The 16,673-nt window shown below is 55.8% G+C and overlaps 1 protein-coding gene across 1 annotated transcript in view; it reads left to right on the plus strand.

Annotated features, from left to right (window-relative positions):
- The window catches only part of VIPR1 (vasoactive intestinal peptide receptor 1), a gene marked incomplete at both ends in the record, with an annotated part of 29,852 nt that extends 14,517 nt beyond the window's left edge, over window positions 1–15,335 (plus strand). The window contains 10 exons of the mRNA XM_079712609.1: window positions 4,995–5,101; window positions 6,533–6,636; window positions 7,063–7,195; window positions 9,738–9,891; window positions 10,425–10,485; window positions 10,691–10,757; window positions 11,129–11,220; window positions 14,080–14,209; window positions 14,441–14,482; window positions 15,144–15,335. Of these exons, the coding sequence (XP_079568735.1) occupies window positions 4,995–5,101; window positions 6,533–6,636; window positions 7,063–7,195; window positions 9,738–9,891; window positions 10,425–10,485; window positions 10,691–10,757; window positions 11,129–11,220; window positions 14,080–14,209; window positions 14,441–14,482; window positions 15,144–15,335 (1,082 nt within the window). The remainder of the gene's footprint in view (window positions 1–4,994; window positions 5,102–6,532; window positions 6,637–7,062; window positions 7,196–9,737; window positions 9,892–10,424; window positions 10,486–10,690; window positions 10,758–11,128; window positions 11,221–14,079; window positions 14,210–14,440; window positions 14,483–15,143) is intronic.
- Between the last annotated feature and the right edge of the window lie 1,338 nt (window positions 15,336–16,673).

Consider the following 16,673-nt stretch of genomic DNA (forward strand, 5'->3'; position numbering starts at 1 on the left):
AAGCAGCGACGGAAACAGTCCAGTTTGGGTTTTTAACTGATAACTGGTTTCTGTGATAAGAGAGGATTCTAGGAGTACGAATAGGAAGACCCAACCCCAAGGCAGACGAGAGATGATGATGGTTTGGACTCGGGTGGAGAGCAGGGCAGAGGAGGGAAGCTGGAAGGTGCGGTGGAGGGGGGATAGACTCGAGTGTGCCCCCTGCTCAGGTATGGGTTTGATAAGCTGGGGGAGGACAGAGGAGAGCAGGGCTGGGGTGGGAAGGGTTGGTGACGAATGGGACCTAGATAAGGGCTCAGAGGATGAGCAGAAAGTCTCTCACTCCAGGTGGCCTTTGCCCCTCTGGACCTATTTCCCTATTTGTAAAGTGGCAACGGGAGATGGACCAAATGGTCTGTTTGGAGCAAGCCAATTGCGCTCCCCAGTGCCCCGTGTTGTGACCTCAGCAGTGAAGGGAGAGATCTGGATGCCCTCCCTGAGGGTCAGCCACAGGTGTGCCGTATTCCAGCCAGCGCCCACCTAGCCAGCCCTCTTCCAGGGGGACCCAGCACCTGGGCAGACAGGAGATGAGCTCCTCTGGCAGCTCTCATAATGCTCCCTTCAGCAGAGCCTGGCAACCAGCCTTTCCTGGGATCCCTGGAAGCGCCTGCTAATTGCATTCCTCCTGAGGCTCTTCCTTCCGTCCCTGTTGGAATTGTAAAGGCAGATCCTTCACTGGAGAACCTGGAGTCCAGCCCACCATCTGGCTAACCCCGAGGCTGCCAGCCTCAGGGGGGCCCACACCAAGCCTTTCGGCAGATGAGAGAAAGGCAGCCCTTCCTCAGGTGGATTCAGCATCTCACCAGAACCTACCTAGTGACAAGCTGAATATGAAGTACACTTTAGCCCCCAGTGTTCATCAGCCAGACGCCCTTGTTGTGCAGTGAACAACCTGTCTAGCTATACTTGGCAACCTTAGCCTCTGAAAATGATGGCAAGAAATAGGAGACTGGGCTAGGGGCTGAATATGTAAAGGAAAGAGGCTGTGTTTTCCTGGGCAACTAGATGAAGAAGGTGTGAGCCTCAATTCCAAAGAGGAAAGTTTGCATGTAAGGGAAGTGTGGGATAGGAGTGATGGCAACCCCAACTCCTGCCCGTCTGGGTAACAGGACTGGGGAAGGAGCGTCTTCCCTGGAAGGGTCGGAAGGGACCTGGTTCTACAGGGAAAGCTGAAGAGAGTTAAAAGACATCATTTGGCCAGGCTGGGTAAAGAACCTGGGAAGGAGGGGTGGCCAGGCAAAGATTGCTCACCAAGGCACCAAAACGTTTGTGGAGGTCTAGTCCTTTTTTTTTCAATTTATTTATTTTTTGTTGGAATATTGTTGCTTTACGATGTTGTTAGTTTCTGCTGTACAGCACAGTGAATCAGCTCTACATATACACATATCCCCTCTTTTTTGGATTTCCTTCCCATTAAGGTCACCACAGAGCACTGAGTAGAGTTCCCCGTGCTATACAGTCGGTTCTCATTAGTTATCTATTTTATACATAGTAGTGTATATATGTCAATCCCAGTCTCCCAGCTGTGGAGGTCTAGTCCTTTTATATGTGGTCTGCATGTCTTTCACCTGTGGTGTTTTTGCCATTAAATATTTGAAGAGACTTTTTTTAAGAGTAAAAAGTAGGAGGGCTATTTTGATAAGAAGACACCACGTCTATATTACCTGTGTCTATGGGGTCTGTGGGACACCTCCTCCCCGCAGCATCACGTGAAGCCGTAGATAAGGAGGTCTTGTCAACCTAAGATGTCTGCCCTGGTTGGCTGGGGTGGGCCGCCATTGACAGGATTTCAGCAAGAGAGTGCCACGATCAGGTCTAGATTTTAGAACAACCCTCCAGGATTCAGGGTGCGGAGTGGGTTGGAGGGGCAGGAAAACAGGGAGACCCATCAGGAGGCTCCTACCTAATCCAGGGGAGATGAGACTGTCGGTGCTGGTGTCGAGGAAAGAGAAGCTGGGGCAGGACTGGTGACTGATGGGGGAGAGGAGAGAGGTGAGTGGGGAGAAAATGACCCCCAATTTCTAGCCCCAGTCACTGAGTAGGGCTTTTCACGTGGAGAACTGAGGGAGGAGAGGGGGCAGGGTGGCGGTGACTTCTTTTTTGAGACATGACAAACGGGAGGAGACTGGGAGAATGTGGAGTGGCCCTCCCAGCACAGGGTTAAATTCCCTTGCCCTTTCTCGTACCCTCCATATCCCCCTCTATACACACAGGGTCTGTCGGTTCCCCAGCCCAGACTGGGGAAGAGACTGTTGGCTGATCCTCAGGGTCCCATGGTGACTTCTACTGAGATCATCTCAAGAGCAGTTCCCTTGGAGTCCTGGGCTTCAGTCCCAGGCTCTTCAAAGAGGCCACCCAGCCCTGAAGATGACCCACTATCCCCTGCCCTCCCTTGCTCTCTGGGCAATCGGGGCTCCAAGGCACAAAGTCCCCCTTCAGCCGCTGCTGGGAGCCCAAAAAGATGTGGAGTCAGGCTGACCTTGGTCTGCATCCCAGGCCTGCTGCTTCTTTGCTGTGTGACCATGGGCAAGTCACCCAACCTCTCTCACCCTTGGCATCCCCCCTTTTAATAGGACTATTGGTAACTCCTGATCACGAGCCTTAACACATTAATGTTTGCTCCCCACTGCTCCCACAGAAGGCATGTGAAGCTGCTGTGTAGACACTGATGGGTCACCCAGGCTCACTAGCTTAATTCATGATAATCCCAGGTGTCCACTATGTCATGGGCCTGGCCTCATCGAGCCCTGGACCCTCCAGCCAGTGGGGAACCCAAAGCCTGAGCTTTAGTGTCCCTGCTTTAAGGCTGGCTGATTTGGCCTTGTCCCCTTTTTCCTACTTGTCCCAGTCTGGTGGGGACAGTCCCCCAAGAATCAGCTCCTGGGAGGGGGCATGGCCTTCGGGCCCCCAGTGAGCTCCTGAGATCTGGGGCTGAGGGGGGCCTGCAGCTTGATCAGTGGCTGCTTGAAGCCTCCAGGCCGGCCCACCCTCTGCTGCAACGGGAGAAAGCTGAGGGGGTGAGGAGGGGCGGTGTGCAGAGGGGCATTGTGAGGATTTTTCTCAAGCCCTGGGAGCCTCCTGTGGCAGTGCGGTTGGGAGGCCTGTGCAGAAATGGGCCACCAGGGCAAGAAACTGGCCCAGCCTAGGGTCCCTTCCTCAGCAAAGTCCTTCCTGCCACCCCTGGGACCTCCCAGTAGAAAGAGACCCAACGGGCTGCTCCTTCCTGGTCATCCCCCTACCCCTAGTTGTCCCTCACTTCCTCATCCATAACATAGGGTGACAAGAACCTCTTTCAAATGGTGGCCAGGAGGATTTACAGAAATAGGGAATAGGGAATCACCTGGGATGTTCTGAGCACACGGCAAGGTTTGGAAATTTTAAACATATGCACAGCGACCCTCCCTGAGCTCAGGATGGCTTGACGCCTCCTACAGCTCTGCACCTGGACACCTGAAACAAGTCCTCGGTCACCTCAGTGCAGATGAGGGCCAAGGTTACCTGGGAAGACTATGGGACCACACCTGCTCTACCCTGTCCGATGTATGTGGCCTTGAGCAAGTGACCAGCCTCTTGGAGCCTTACTTCTCAACTGTGAAATGGGGTTACTTTCCCTCTGCATGGTTGAGGGGTTTCAAAAAGATAATATGCCTGAAGTGCTCTGTGCAGTGTACCTGGGAAAAGTTCTCAAAACGTGCATTGTGGTGATGGTGATGGTGGTGATGGTGATGGTGATGGTGATGGTGATGGTGATGCTCGTGCTGGTGCTGCTGGAGGTGCTGATGGTGGTGGTGCAGGTGAGAAAGGAGCTAGACAGCAAGGATGTCAGGACCCATCTTCTCTCTCAGCTCTTCTTCATCACCTCACCTTCTCTCTTTCCCTCCTTTTCTCTCCCCTCCCGCTTCTTCCTCATCCTCTTACCGCCTCCTCCTCCTACCTGTTCTCTCTCCCCTCATCCTCCCTCCCTCCCTCTCCTTTCCTTCTTCCTCCTTCTCCTTTCCTCTCCCACAACAAGCCTGGCAGGAAGGCTGTGTCCTGGACTCAGTGCCTCTGTAATGAGTCCTGGGATGGGGGCAGCGAGCTCTTCGCTGGCTCACCCATTTTCTATTCAGCCTCTCCCCTCCCTGGCGAGTGGGGAGCCTTGGGGTCACCCCTCACCTCACATGGCCCCTCAGTGGTCCTGCCCCTTTGCTGCAGCCCTGGTCCTCCGGGGACAGCGGACAGTGCTGCTGTCCTGGAACCCCAGCCTTAGTGGTTCAGCCCCGACATTCTGCAGCTCAATTATTCTCGTATTTGCCTTTGCCTGGGCAGGTGCCCCTTCCCCGTGTGTGAGGACTTCACACCTGTGCCCTTATCAGAGGTCCTCCGACGCCCACCCACCTCCTGCCTCACCTTTGGTCCCTCTCCAGCAGCACATCTGACCCCCCAGCCCCCAGGGGTGGGAGGAAACCCAGACCTGTAGGCCCAGGCAGGCTGGCCCAGGAGGACAGGGCAGGCCTGGGCCCCTTGCCACAGCCAGAAGGCTGCTGTCTGTACCTACAGGACAGACAAAGGAAGCATCTGCCACACCAGCATCCATGGCCCTGTGACGGGGGTCAGCATTCAGCTCATGACAAGGGTCAGGGATCATTCCACGCCAAGGATCCAGGCTGCTTGTGACAAGGATCAGAGTTTAAATTGCGCCTGGGGTCAGGTTCAGACACGACAAGGGGCAGGAATGTCTGCTCTGGCTGTCATCTGTGTTGGTGCGTCCCCTGGCCGCCCTGGAGGTGCTTCTCCCTGCCCCAGGCTGCCCCGTGATGCCCTAGGTGTCCAGGTCAGAACAGCTGGAGCCTGATGCCGCAGCGGGTGGTGAGAGTAGGGCTGAGCACAGAGACAGCCAGACCCCATGCCTACTCCTCCGACCTACCCACTCCCGGCCTCAACCTCTCTCCTCTCTGCCCCTGCCCTCCACCCAGGCCGCAACGTGAGCCGCAGCTGCACTGATGAGGGCTGGACGCCCCTGGAGCCTGGTCCTTACCCCGTTGCCTGTGGCTTGGATGACAACGCATCGAGTTTGGATGAGGTGGGCCTCAGTGCACCCCACACACACATGCTAGAGTACCTGGGCCTTCTAGCTCCTTCCACTGTCTACCACCAAGGGGCACAGTTGCCTTCAATGTCGGAGCCAGGACTCCCAGGGTCTGCCCTCCTCAAGCCTCCTCCCTCTCCAGGCCCACATTCCCAGGGGCGCATCCCCTGGCTCCCCTGACATGGGCCAGGAGGGGGCTTCCAGGAGGATGACTCACAGCATCAAAGCAGAAGCAGCACCCCCAGGCCAGGCCACCCCACTCCCTTGTGGGAGCCTTGATCCAGCCCTGGCAGGGCAGACAGAGCCCATCCCACCTGTCACATGCAAAAGAGAAACTGAGGTGCGGATCCTGGAAGGAACCAGCCTCAGATACCCAGGAGCCAATCAGGGGCAGGGACAGGAACAGGACCATTGTCCTCAGTCCCAGGATGGGGATCTGCCCTGGAGCAGGTGAAGCATAGGTGGTCTCTGTAAGGATGTGGGGCCAGGAGCCAGGGAAGGATATTGACGGGGAGGCTGGAGTATAACTGAAGTCCTGAGCTAGGAGCCACTCGCTGCTTTGGTGGGTGAATGTAGTCTGTCTGTGATGACCTCTCTCCCACCCCCAAAGCCCTTCACAGACAAGGCTTTCACTCCTCCCAAGAGGGCAGCAATTTCCTCAGAGGCCTTAAAAGCCCACCAGATCCCCGGGCAGGATCCTTGTTGACCACTGGCCTCTGTTCCAGCAGGGTGTGGAAGGTGGGGAGGAAGGAGGAGCTGTCCAGTGACCATGGCTCTGCGTGTGTGTCCGTGGGGAGGGGCCAGCAGGAAGCCCTTGGTGTCCAGCTTTGTCCCTCCTCCCCATAAAGGCCAGATTGCCCTCCTCCTGCTAAATCCAGCCTCTGAGAGTCCCGAATGGGAAATTACCCTCCCCCTAGCATCTTCTTTACCATTGTCCATTCCTGGCCACTTGGCAAGAGGGCCTCATGTGGGGGGTCTGAAGGGCAAGCAGTCTTGTGCTTGAGGATGCCAAGCCCAGAGCTGGCCCAGAAGCAGGCCACTCGGGCTGCTGAGAAGGGCCCCAGGGACAGGCCAAGGAAAAGCTGGACACGTGACTGAAGAATGAATGGATGGACCAATGGGTCGTGTGAGGTCTTCGCTCCTTCCCCCACTGACATTTCCCTTGTGAAGGAGCAGAGAAAGGGCATTCAACCCCCGCCCCACCCTGGGAAGCAGTCCTGTCTCATCTGTGGAAACCAGGGAGGAAGGGGCTCTGGGAACTGGAAGGGGCCACTCCGCTACTCCTGGGAGCCCTGGGCCTCAGCCTCCTCATCTGCCAAGGCAGGGATGGGAGGCAGGATGTATAGGGCACCCCACCTCTGCCAACACCCCCTAGGTGAGTCCCCCCACCCCCGCCCAAGATCCTCACCCACCTCCCTCTAGCAGCAGCAGACAATGTTCTACAGTTCTGTGAAGACTGGCTACACCGTCGGCTACAGCCTGTCCCTCGCCACCCTCCTGGTCGCCACTGCCATCCTGAGCCTGTTCAGGTGAGGACCAGCTCCTGCAACAGGTCTCAAAGCAGACCAGCCAGGTCACTCCTCACCCAGGCATGCTCTGACCCCTCCACTGTCAGCTCCCAGGCAACACACAGTCCTGCCCCAGCACCCCCGCCAGGCCAGCCTCCCCTAGAGACAGCAGGGTACTCGAAGTGTTCACCTGTGTCAGCCTCATCCCTCACAGGATGCCCTGTACCCAGGGATAGGGCACCAGAGGGTGGGGCCTGTGCCCTGGAATGAGACACCTGCAAGCCAGGCTGCACACATGGGTAGGATACCTGGGGACAGGGCCCCCCTTCGGGGTAGGGTCTGCATTCAGAGGCTACAGGCCCTACGCTTCCTCAGAGCACTGGATGTGTTGGTTGGGGTGGGGGTCTGAGGCCCCTTCGGCCTCCCAGATCTGGCCACCTCCCACAGGAAGCTCCACTGCACGCGGAACTACATCCACATGCATCTCTTCATATCCTTCATCCTGAGGGCCACCGCTGTCTTCATCAAAGACTTGGCCCTCTTCGACAGCGGGGAGTCGGACCACTGCTCCAAGGGCTCGGTGAGGACCCACCCAGGCCCACCTCCCTGGCCCACCTCTGCCATCTCTCACCTGAATATCCTCTCCTCCCTCTCCTCCCTCCTGTCTCCCCTTTTCTCTCTCTCTCTCCCTTTCTCTCTCTCTCTCTCTCTCCCTCTCTCTCTCTAAAGATGGCCCCCCTCCGACCCTGCCTGCCAGCTCCTTGGATCCCACTTCCCTCCCAGCAGCAGGAGATGGTGCTGGGCCATCTGGGAGTTCACACACCTACTCCTGCCAATGAAAAACACCTCTCCTGGGTGCAAAGTGGTACACTTCGTGCCAGAGCCCACAGCCCCCTTCCCGCCTCTGCTGCTAACGTCCTGTGTGACCTTAAGGAAATCCCTTCCTCAGTTTCCCCATTGTGCAAGGACATTCAAGCTTCCTTCCATCCCTCCTCTCTGCCATCTGCATACCATGGCTCTGCTCACCGTGCCCCCTTCCTACTCCCCCCGTTGCCTTCTGGAGCCAGTCCAAACCCACACAGCCCTCCTCCTCTTCTATCCTTCCCCTGCCCTCAGTCACTCTGGACCTTCCTAGGCAAGGGAGGTTAAGAGAGCATTTAAGGAATTCATCGCCCATCGCTAAGGGGTCCATCTCCAGGTGATTCTGTGCTCAGGGCCTCCTCCCTGAGTGCCCCCTGAGCTGAGACAGAGAGCTCAAGACCAGCCCTGGCTCCCATTCGTCCCTTGTGGTCAGTGACTTTTTGCCTCATGAGTGACCTCAGAGGCAGTGCATTATTTCAGGGGTCAGAAGTACCTTCTCCCCAGAGAGTGAAATTGAATCTCCCCAGGGAGTTCCCTGGCTGTCCAGTGGTTAGGACTCCACGTTCTCACTGCCGAGGCCCCAGGTTTGATCCCTGACCTGGGAACTGAGATCCCACAAGCCACGAGGTGTGGCCAAAAAAAAAAAAAAAAAAAAGACTTTCTCCAGAGAGTGATGGTGGTATCTCAGGCATCTCGACAAAGGGGAGGGAACACCCAGGGGAGCCACCCTGGCCATTCCCAGAGCGCCTCAGATGATCCCGCCTGGGAGTAGGGCTCAGACCTGTGCGGTGTGAGCCCTGGAGGCTGGGGAGCAGCCTGAAGCCTCCAGCGCACTTGTTGAGGATAATTGTGGAAATGAGCTTCCCGATTCATTAGCAGCTCTGTGAAGCTTTTCTAAGACAAGGAAAAGCACAGATAATTGTCCTATTAAAGAGCTGAGTTATTCTTGTTGTAAAGCAGATGAGGGAAGGTGGGGGAAACAGACTGCCTGTAAGAGGAGGGACTGAAGTAAGACCTGAGGAAGGACTTTCCAACCATCGGGAGAGGAGGGTAGGCTGCTCTCTGAGGGTGCCTCAAAGCAGAGGGCACAGGAGGAGTGAAAGCAGAGGGGCTTCCTGGAGGAGGGTGGCTTTAAGCTCTGGCTTACAGGTATCTGGGCTCAATCTGAAACGGCAGATAGTTTCTGGGAGAGGACAGGTGGCCCAGAAGACCTTCTAATCATGCAAGCTGGGCTGCCCAGAGCCCCTGATTGCCCTGCCCAGGGGTCTCCCTAACTCCTCCATTGTCCTCACCTGCCTGGGGAGCCCCTTCTTCCTCTAGCTCCCCTGGCCCCCAGGAGGAATGATCATCCCTCCACTCTCCTCTTTTTCCTAACTTCTACTTCACCCTCCTCTTCCCTCTTCTCCGTCCCCATCTTTCCCCCAACAATTCCATCTAAACCCCACTCCACAGTCCACAGCCCATATCCCTACACTTTCAAGGGATTCTTGCTAATGCAAGCAAGAATTCTCCCTCATACGTCTTCCAGCTACCTTCAGTCATAATAGGAATAAGATAAATGAGTAGCGGAGATGGTAAGTGGATGGGTTGGTAGCTGGATGACTGAGTAAATAGTGTGTGGATGACTTAAGTGGAAGGATAGATGGATAAAGTAAGAAAAATTGGATAGATCATGGGTGGGGGTATATTGGTGGGTGGATGGATGAGCAGATTGATGGACAAGTGGACAAATGAATGGATGGATAGATGTCTAGGTGTGTGGGTTGGTAGTGGATGTCTAGTATGTGGATAGTAGATGAATGGAGAGATAGACAGGTGAGTCTGTGGATGGACTGATAGATGGAAGATGATGGATGCAGATATATAGTTAATGGTTGGATGCATGGATGGTAGATGGATAGATGGGTGAGTTGGCAGTGGATGTCTGGTGGGTGGGTGGGTAAGTAAATGGATAAGTAGGTGGGTAGGTGGATAGTTGGATGGGTAGGTGGGTGGATAGATATATAGATAGGAAGATGAATAGATGATAAATTGATGGGTGGATAATTAAAATTGCAAGCTTATTCCAAAGCATCAGATGATCTAAAATTAGGGATAATGGGAAAACCACTGAGTATATTATTTCTAAGGGAATAATACAAAAATAACTAAGAGAGTAAGTTGCCTGTACTGCAGTCCTGTTTGTCACCCAAGACAGAGATGTGGGCAGGCAGGGACCCCTGCTAGCTCCACTGGGCCCCCCTCTTCTCCTCCCCCTGCAGGTGGGCTGTAAGGCTGCCGTGGTGTTATTCCAGTACTGTGTCATGGCCAACTTCTTCTGGCTGCTGGTGGAGGGCCTCTACCTGCACACCCTGCTCGCCGTCTCCTTCTTCTCCGAGAGGAAGTACTTCTGGGGGTACATATTCATCGGCTGGGGTATGGTACCAGGGAGGGCTGCCAGGCTGGGAACAAGGGGGCAAAGCCTGGGGAGCTCATTAGGGGGTGGGTACCAACCCAGCCTGCTGCCTTAGGTCTTGCTGGGCTGCAGATCCTGCCTGCAAGGCACTTGGCCATGGGTTGATAAAAGTCCTCCCATTGTCTGACCCCTGGGCAGGTGCCTTCTGGCTGCAGCTGCACCTCGAGCTGACCTGTGGAACAGACAGGTTCTCTGAGCATCCTTCCATTTCCCCTCCAGTCCTTGAAACACACAGGGCCACTGCTCATCTATACAGTGCCTCTGCCAAAATGAGAAAATGAGTCCCCTTTAGGCAGACACAGTCCCTCAGACATAGAGCTTCACCCCCTCGGTGAGGCATCTTTGTGCACTGAACTACCTACATATGCCACCATAGGTGGCCACGTTGGAAACCCACCCTTTTCTCTCCCTGCCTCTTCCTGGCTCTTTCTCCTTGATCTCCCCCTCTTCCTGCCACACTCTCTCCTCTTTCTCTCTCCTTTGGCCCTGACAGGGGTGCCCAGCACATTCACCATGGTGTGGACCATCATCAGAATCCATTTTGAGGATTACGGGTGAGCTGTCACCCCACGCCCTCCTCCTGGCTGCTGTCACTCGGGGCAGATCCCCCGGGTGGGATGAGGGGGACCAGGGAGTAACAGACTCTGGGCCAGTGGTCTCTGAAGGGTTTGGGGGCAGAGCCGGGGACAACAGGAGGACTGCTGACTCTCTCTGGCCGAGGACAATCTCTCTCATTCTCCCCCACCATACCCTGCCCAGATGCTGGGATACCATCATCTCCTCACTGTGGTGGATCATAAAGGCCCCCATCCTCGCCTCCATCTTGGTAAGGCCTCCTCCCACCACTTAGGGGTGGGGAGACAGGCCCGGAGTGGGTAGACAACGGACCAAGGTCCCACAGGAAATTCGTGTCTAGGTCAGAACTGAACCCTGGGCTTCCCAATGCCTAATGCAGGACTGTCCCCATCCCTTTCCCCACCAGTTCTTCCTCTAGAGTAGAGAAAGCAGATTGGGAGGCCCAGCCCTTAGGGATGTGAGGGAGAGATCCTGGATGACTTTCCCAAAGCGGGAAGAGCTAGGGGAGAGGTAAGATGGATGGATAGCTGGGCCCTGGGGAAGAAGACAGGCCATCAGCCCAGGGGGCTGGACACCCTGCCTCCCCTCTCTGACCACCGGACCTTGGCCCCCACCCACCAGGTGAACTTCATCCTCTTTATTCGCATCATCATAATCCTGGTTCACAAACTGCGGGCCCCAGATGTCGGGAAGAGTGACAGCAGCCCATACTCGTGAGTATGGGCCCAGGGCCCTGGCTCTCCCGGTATCCCCACCCCCAGTCCACAAATCATCCCACATCCCCTGGAAGCCCCCCTCGAGCATCATCAGAAAGACACCTTGCTCTTGCCCACCTCTGCCCCCGTGGCCTGGCTCAGTGCACAAGTGTCCCCTGCCCAGTCCCACCCTCACCAAACCCATGAGTCCCAGGTCTGCTTCTCCTACATGACTTACCTAGCAGGTGATCGGCCCTGCTGTGTATCTGCTGTCAAGCCAGGGAGCTCGAGAACACAGTAGATAACTTGTGTCCTGTTCACACCATGTGCCCAGTCCCTGGCATGGGCCTGGCACAGAAAAGGGGCACAGTAGATGCCTGCCCCGGGGGAGCCCCCAGTCTACCAAGGAAATGGCCATATTCGGGACTCAGTCCTCCCTGAGAGTAGTAACGGCATCCACAAGTTACCTGCCAGGTGTGTGCAACGGGGTTTCCAAGCATCATCTCATTTCGTCTGTACAGTCTCCTCCAAATTGTCCCTATTTCACAGATGAGGAAACTGACACATACTCCCTCCTCCTCTAGGGTTTGGGAGCACATCGTCTTGGCAGGGGGAGGGCACGGTGTCTGTGGGACAAGGGTCATATCCTTGCTTGGAAAGGTGTGAGGGCTCTTCCTGTGCTTGGGGGGCCTGGAGAACAGGCAGGCTTTCATGAGAACAATAAGGCTGGAAGACAGAAATACAGAAACATGAATGGGGTGGCTGTGGGAGGGTGAGTCGGTCTGTATGCCCACAGATGGGAACAGGAGACTGATTATCAGCACCGCACAGACAAGACAAACCTGGGGTGTCCCACAGGGGCCTTCCAGTCCTGTGATCTAGAATGTTCTCCTGGGCCTGGCTTCTCTCTGGGGAATCTGTGCTGTGGTTCTAAGATTCCTGGCTAGAATGTCACGAGCTGCTGGATTTAGGATTCTATTCTGGAATCCTGTGATTCTCTCTGATGAGACTAAGACTCCCGTTCCTGGTGTGACAGCACTTCCTCCCTCGGGGTGTGGAGGTGGAGCTTCCCTTCCAGTTTGAGAAAGGAAGGCCCTGCAGGGGTCTGCAGTCTGCCAGGGGGTAGCACATCAGGCCTGTGCCCCCTCCTCCTCTACTTTCCCTGTGGGGCCTTGTTTTCCCCAACATACGACTGCTCAAAAGGGCTTGAATCTGAGGCAAAGAGAGCTGGTCATCACCAGGTCCACGTGGGTGAGGTGGAAACTGAACAGCTGTCGGCATGCAGAAGGGGTGGGGGGAGTAGGAGATGGAGCTCCCCGTGGAGGGACTGTCAGCTCCCACTCTCCACCTCCCCACAAGCCTCCAATTTAAAGAAAGCCTCCATCTGTCAGCCTCAGGCGCGTGGGATAGGTTTGCAGTCAAGGAGCGGTGGGCAGTGCCCGGGATACTGGCGTGGCTGGGGACCAGGTCCAGGAAGGAGTGGGAGGGGCAAGGCCAGCTCCTCTGCCCCCAGTTTGCTGTGGGTCCTCGGGCTCAGGGCTAGGCCTACCTGGACTGACTGCCAAGGCAGGAGACACAGAGGCAGAGACACACTCACCCCTCAGACCTCCCCCAGCCAGGGAACTGTGGGTTCACACTGTCTGGACCAGCTATGAGGTCAAGTGGCTGGGAGGCCTGAAACAGGAAAGGGGCAAGTCATTTAGAGTGACTGCGGACCCTGCTGAGCACACATGGCCAGTGAAGGAGGAGCTAGTCCTCCAGAGAATTCTGGGGGTGCGTGTACTGGTGTGGGGAGCGGGGGCGGGGGGGCGGAAAGGGGTGTGATCCCAGAAAAGGTGGCAACACCTGGGGAAGTAGATACAGCAGAGAAGCCAAAGATAGGGCTTTACTAGTTGGCCCTGAGTCATCCTTGGTGACCAGGCACAAACTTGAGCACCCATCATCATCCCGAGTGGCCTTGGGCATCTGTGGTCAGCAGCCCAGTTACAAAAACTTCCTTCCCAAACGCCCTCATTTCCAGTAGAGTATTGGTCTCTCGTAAATGCACTGTATTTCATAGCACCCAAAGTGCTTCCAAGTTTACAGTGGGCCCCACTTCTATTACTTGACCATGTTGAGCATACACTTGCCCCATTGTACAGATTGGAGAAACTGAGACCAGGGGAAGGGAAACCAGGATCTCCTGTTGCTCAAGAAACTATCCCCGTTAGCGGCCATAGAGCCTGAAATACCACTATTACACGTAATCCTTGGGATTCAGCCCTGGCCCTCCTTTATACTCTCTCCTCCAGAAAGTGAAAATAGAGGGGTTTCTCTCTCCTTGCAAGCTACATTTGCTAGGATTCTTTATCCACTGACTTCTAGTTAAATTTGACCAGTGGGAGGCTCTGGAAGGGTATTAGATAGGACAAAGGGGAGGGAAGCTACAGACTTTCTCTCATGGCTCCAGCATTGACTCTGGCATGGTCTCTGGCATTGACTATACTCTTTGTGGCTCAAGCTCATTCAAGAAGCCCTTCTCAACATATTTCCATCTCATTCAAGGGACTCCTCCCATGTTGATTTTAGCACTTACTTAGTAAGGCCTCTACCATCAGGATCCCAACCCTTTCCAGGTAGCCCTGTCCTTGGGTTCTGGTAAAGCCACCTCTTCCCTTTGTCCCTCCTTCATTGGAGCTGGAAGTCCAAGGGAGGAGGCCCAGGGGGCATGAGGTCATAGGCACTGCAAATATGGAACAGAAACAGTTGTGGACATAGGACTGATGGGAACCAACAGTCTATCCTCACACATCCTGGTCGTTGTCCCTGTCTTCTGTGCCCCGTGTGCCCACATGTGTGGACACCCATACCCACTGCCTGCCCCTCCCCTGCCCCCAGGAGGCTGGCCAAGTCCACCCTTCTGCTGATCCCCCTGTTTGGAGCGCACTACATCATGTTTGCCTTCTTCCCTGACAACTTTAAGGCTGAAGTGAAAATGGTCTTTGAGCTCGTCGTGGGGTCTTTCCAGGTATGAGCTGTGTACTTAAGGCTGCGTTCTTCTCTGGGCTTTAAGGGAGGAAATTCACCTGGGGCCTTGGCCTCTTGCCGCTAGATTCCAATCTTTTCATTGCAATAAGTATTTATTAAGCACCAACTGTATATTTGGCCCTTTGTTTCACCAGGGGGACACAGGGGTGGGGCAGGGTTTGGGGCTCCCAGGGTCTGTCTACCTCACCTCTCCCGCTCCCTTCCTCCCCAGGGTTTTGTGGTGGCCATCCTCTACTGCTTCCTCAATGGCGAGGTAAGCCCCTCTCAGACCTTGGGGGTCAAGGAACAGAACTCTGGTGGCCCCAAGGTCCAGAACCCCTGACGGGATATGTGCAGAGCAAAGAAGAGTCAAACCTTGCTACGCCAAGTGTGGTCCTCAGACTAGTAAATCAGTGATGGCACCTAGGACCTTGTTTAAAATGCTGATTTCTGGGCCCACCCCAGGCCTGCTGACTCTGAATGAATCTGCTTTTAAGAAAACCTCAGGGGATTCATGTGCACATCAGAGTTTTAGAAGTGCTGTGTTAGGTGGCTGTGTGCAGAGTGAGTGGGGATGGGTGAAGTGAAGGCTGAGTCACTGTGGAGCCCTGGTTACAAAGCACAGAAGTCTATTTGGATGAGCTCAAGGTGAGCTGGAGGGCAGGGATCAGGAGATTGGGTCGCATACCTCTCCCTCCCTGGACTGAATTCTCTGATCCTCTCTGGCTCCCACCTCCCCCCACTCCAATCCCTTGATTTGACCTGGCCCCTAGGAGGTCCCATCTCTGCACTGCCGAGGGTAGCATCTGGCCTTTCAAGTTAGATTCCCCAAGAGGCTATGACTGTCTGGCTCACGCACCCTAGACGGAGTGCAGCCCAATCAGCAATGCAGGAGGCTTCATAGGGGCGGGCCTGACCACCCTCCCTTCTCCCAGGTGCAGGCAGAGCTGCGGCGGAAGTGGCGGCGCTGGCATCTGCAGGGCGTCTTGGGTTGGAACCCCAAATACCAGCACCCGTCAGCAGGCAGCAGCGGAGCCACGTGCAGCACGCAGGTCTCCATGCTGACCCGCGTCAGCCCCGGCGCGCGCCGCTCCTCCAGCTTCCAGGCCGAAGTCTCCCTGGTCTGACCGCCAGGTGCCCAGGCGGGTGGGCGGCCCCTCCCGTCCGCACCGCCCCCCACCCCGCGCGGCACCGGGGGCAGAGGCCTGCCAGGCGAGGTCAGCCCCAGCCCTGAGCTCGGAGGCTGCCCGGGCACCCCCAGCTCACTGTCGGAAGCCGCTGCAGAACGCTGCCCTTGCGCCTGCCTGGGGAGACGACGCGGGAGAGCTGGGAGCTCCTACCTAGAAGATGCGGGGTGGAGTTCAGTCTTCAGACTCCGCCCCCAAAGGCCCCCTCTACCCATTAAGGACAAGAAATCTGCAAACTCTCACCTGATTCCACCCCCTGGTAGATCTCACTACCCATCCGAGGAGGGCCACCGCCTTATCCCCTGACAATGCATGTGGGAACGTGGTGTGATCTGAGGGGACAAAGGTCTTGCCCCGAAAGGTCACCTGCCACCGCCACCTCGACAGTGCCTGAAGTTCCACCATTGCTGTCAGTTTCCTTTGGGTTAAGCATCACCATTCAGGCATCTCTCCAAAGATGCGGTCCCCTCCCTCAGTGCCTCCTCATAGCTGCCAGCTCTTCAAGGTGAATGAGTTTTTCTGCCTCCGGCAGATGCGGTTGTAAACAAGGGGTTTTAGTTTGGGGAGGGCAGCTATCTTCATAGTCCCCGCTAAAGTGGAGTCATCCCGGGATGAGTTTCAGGGGCTTGCCGCCAGCCCTACCAATCTTTGTGGGCTGTGGGAGCTGCCCCTGGCTGCCTACCTATGTGCCAACTATTAGGACCGGGCTCAGAGATGTACACTCTTGGGCCCTTAATCCTCAGAGCAACCCAGCAAGGCGGGCACTACTGTCCTTATTTCACAGTGAGCCTCACAGAGAGCAGGTACCTCATCTTGTCACACAGACAGGATTTGAACTCAGATCTTGCTGATGGGAAAGTGAAAGCACAGACTCTTAACTGCTGCCTTTTATATATCGTAACAAGCTGGATCCTCTTGCTTATTTGTATCACCACTGATATTGTTATTACCGCCATCCCCCAAACCCCATTCCCACCCCCCCCTCCCTGGAGTGTGGCTGAGGAGTCCTCCAGCCCATGTATCATCTGGACAAGAGCCTGGTGGTTGTCATGTCCTGTGTCCGCCCTGCACCCCTGTGGCCACACGGCTTCCTACTCACGCCCCAGCCAGAAGATCCCCTTGGGACTGCAAACAGGCTTGTGCAACAATAAACACTGGGTTGGATTCGCTTGGTTTTCCTGGGGGTTGGTGTTCCCATGTGGGCTAAAATGGAGACCAGCTTCCAACTTGCGGCCATGCCCCCCACCCCCATTCCAAGGAGGGCTGGTCCAAGACATC

This window comes from Hyperoodon ampullatus, assembly GCF_949752795.1.
Source record: "Hyperoodon ampullatus genome assembly, chromosome: 10".
In the NCBI taxonomy this organism is placed as follows: Eukaryota; Metazoa; Chordata; class Mammalia; order Artiodactyla; family Ziphiidae; genus Hyperoodon; species Hyperoodon ampullatus.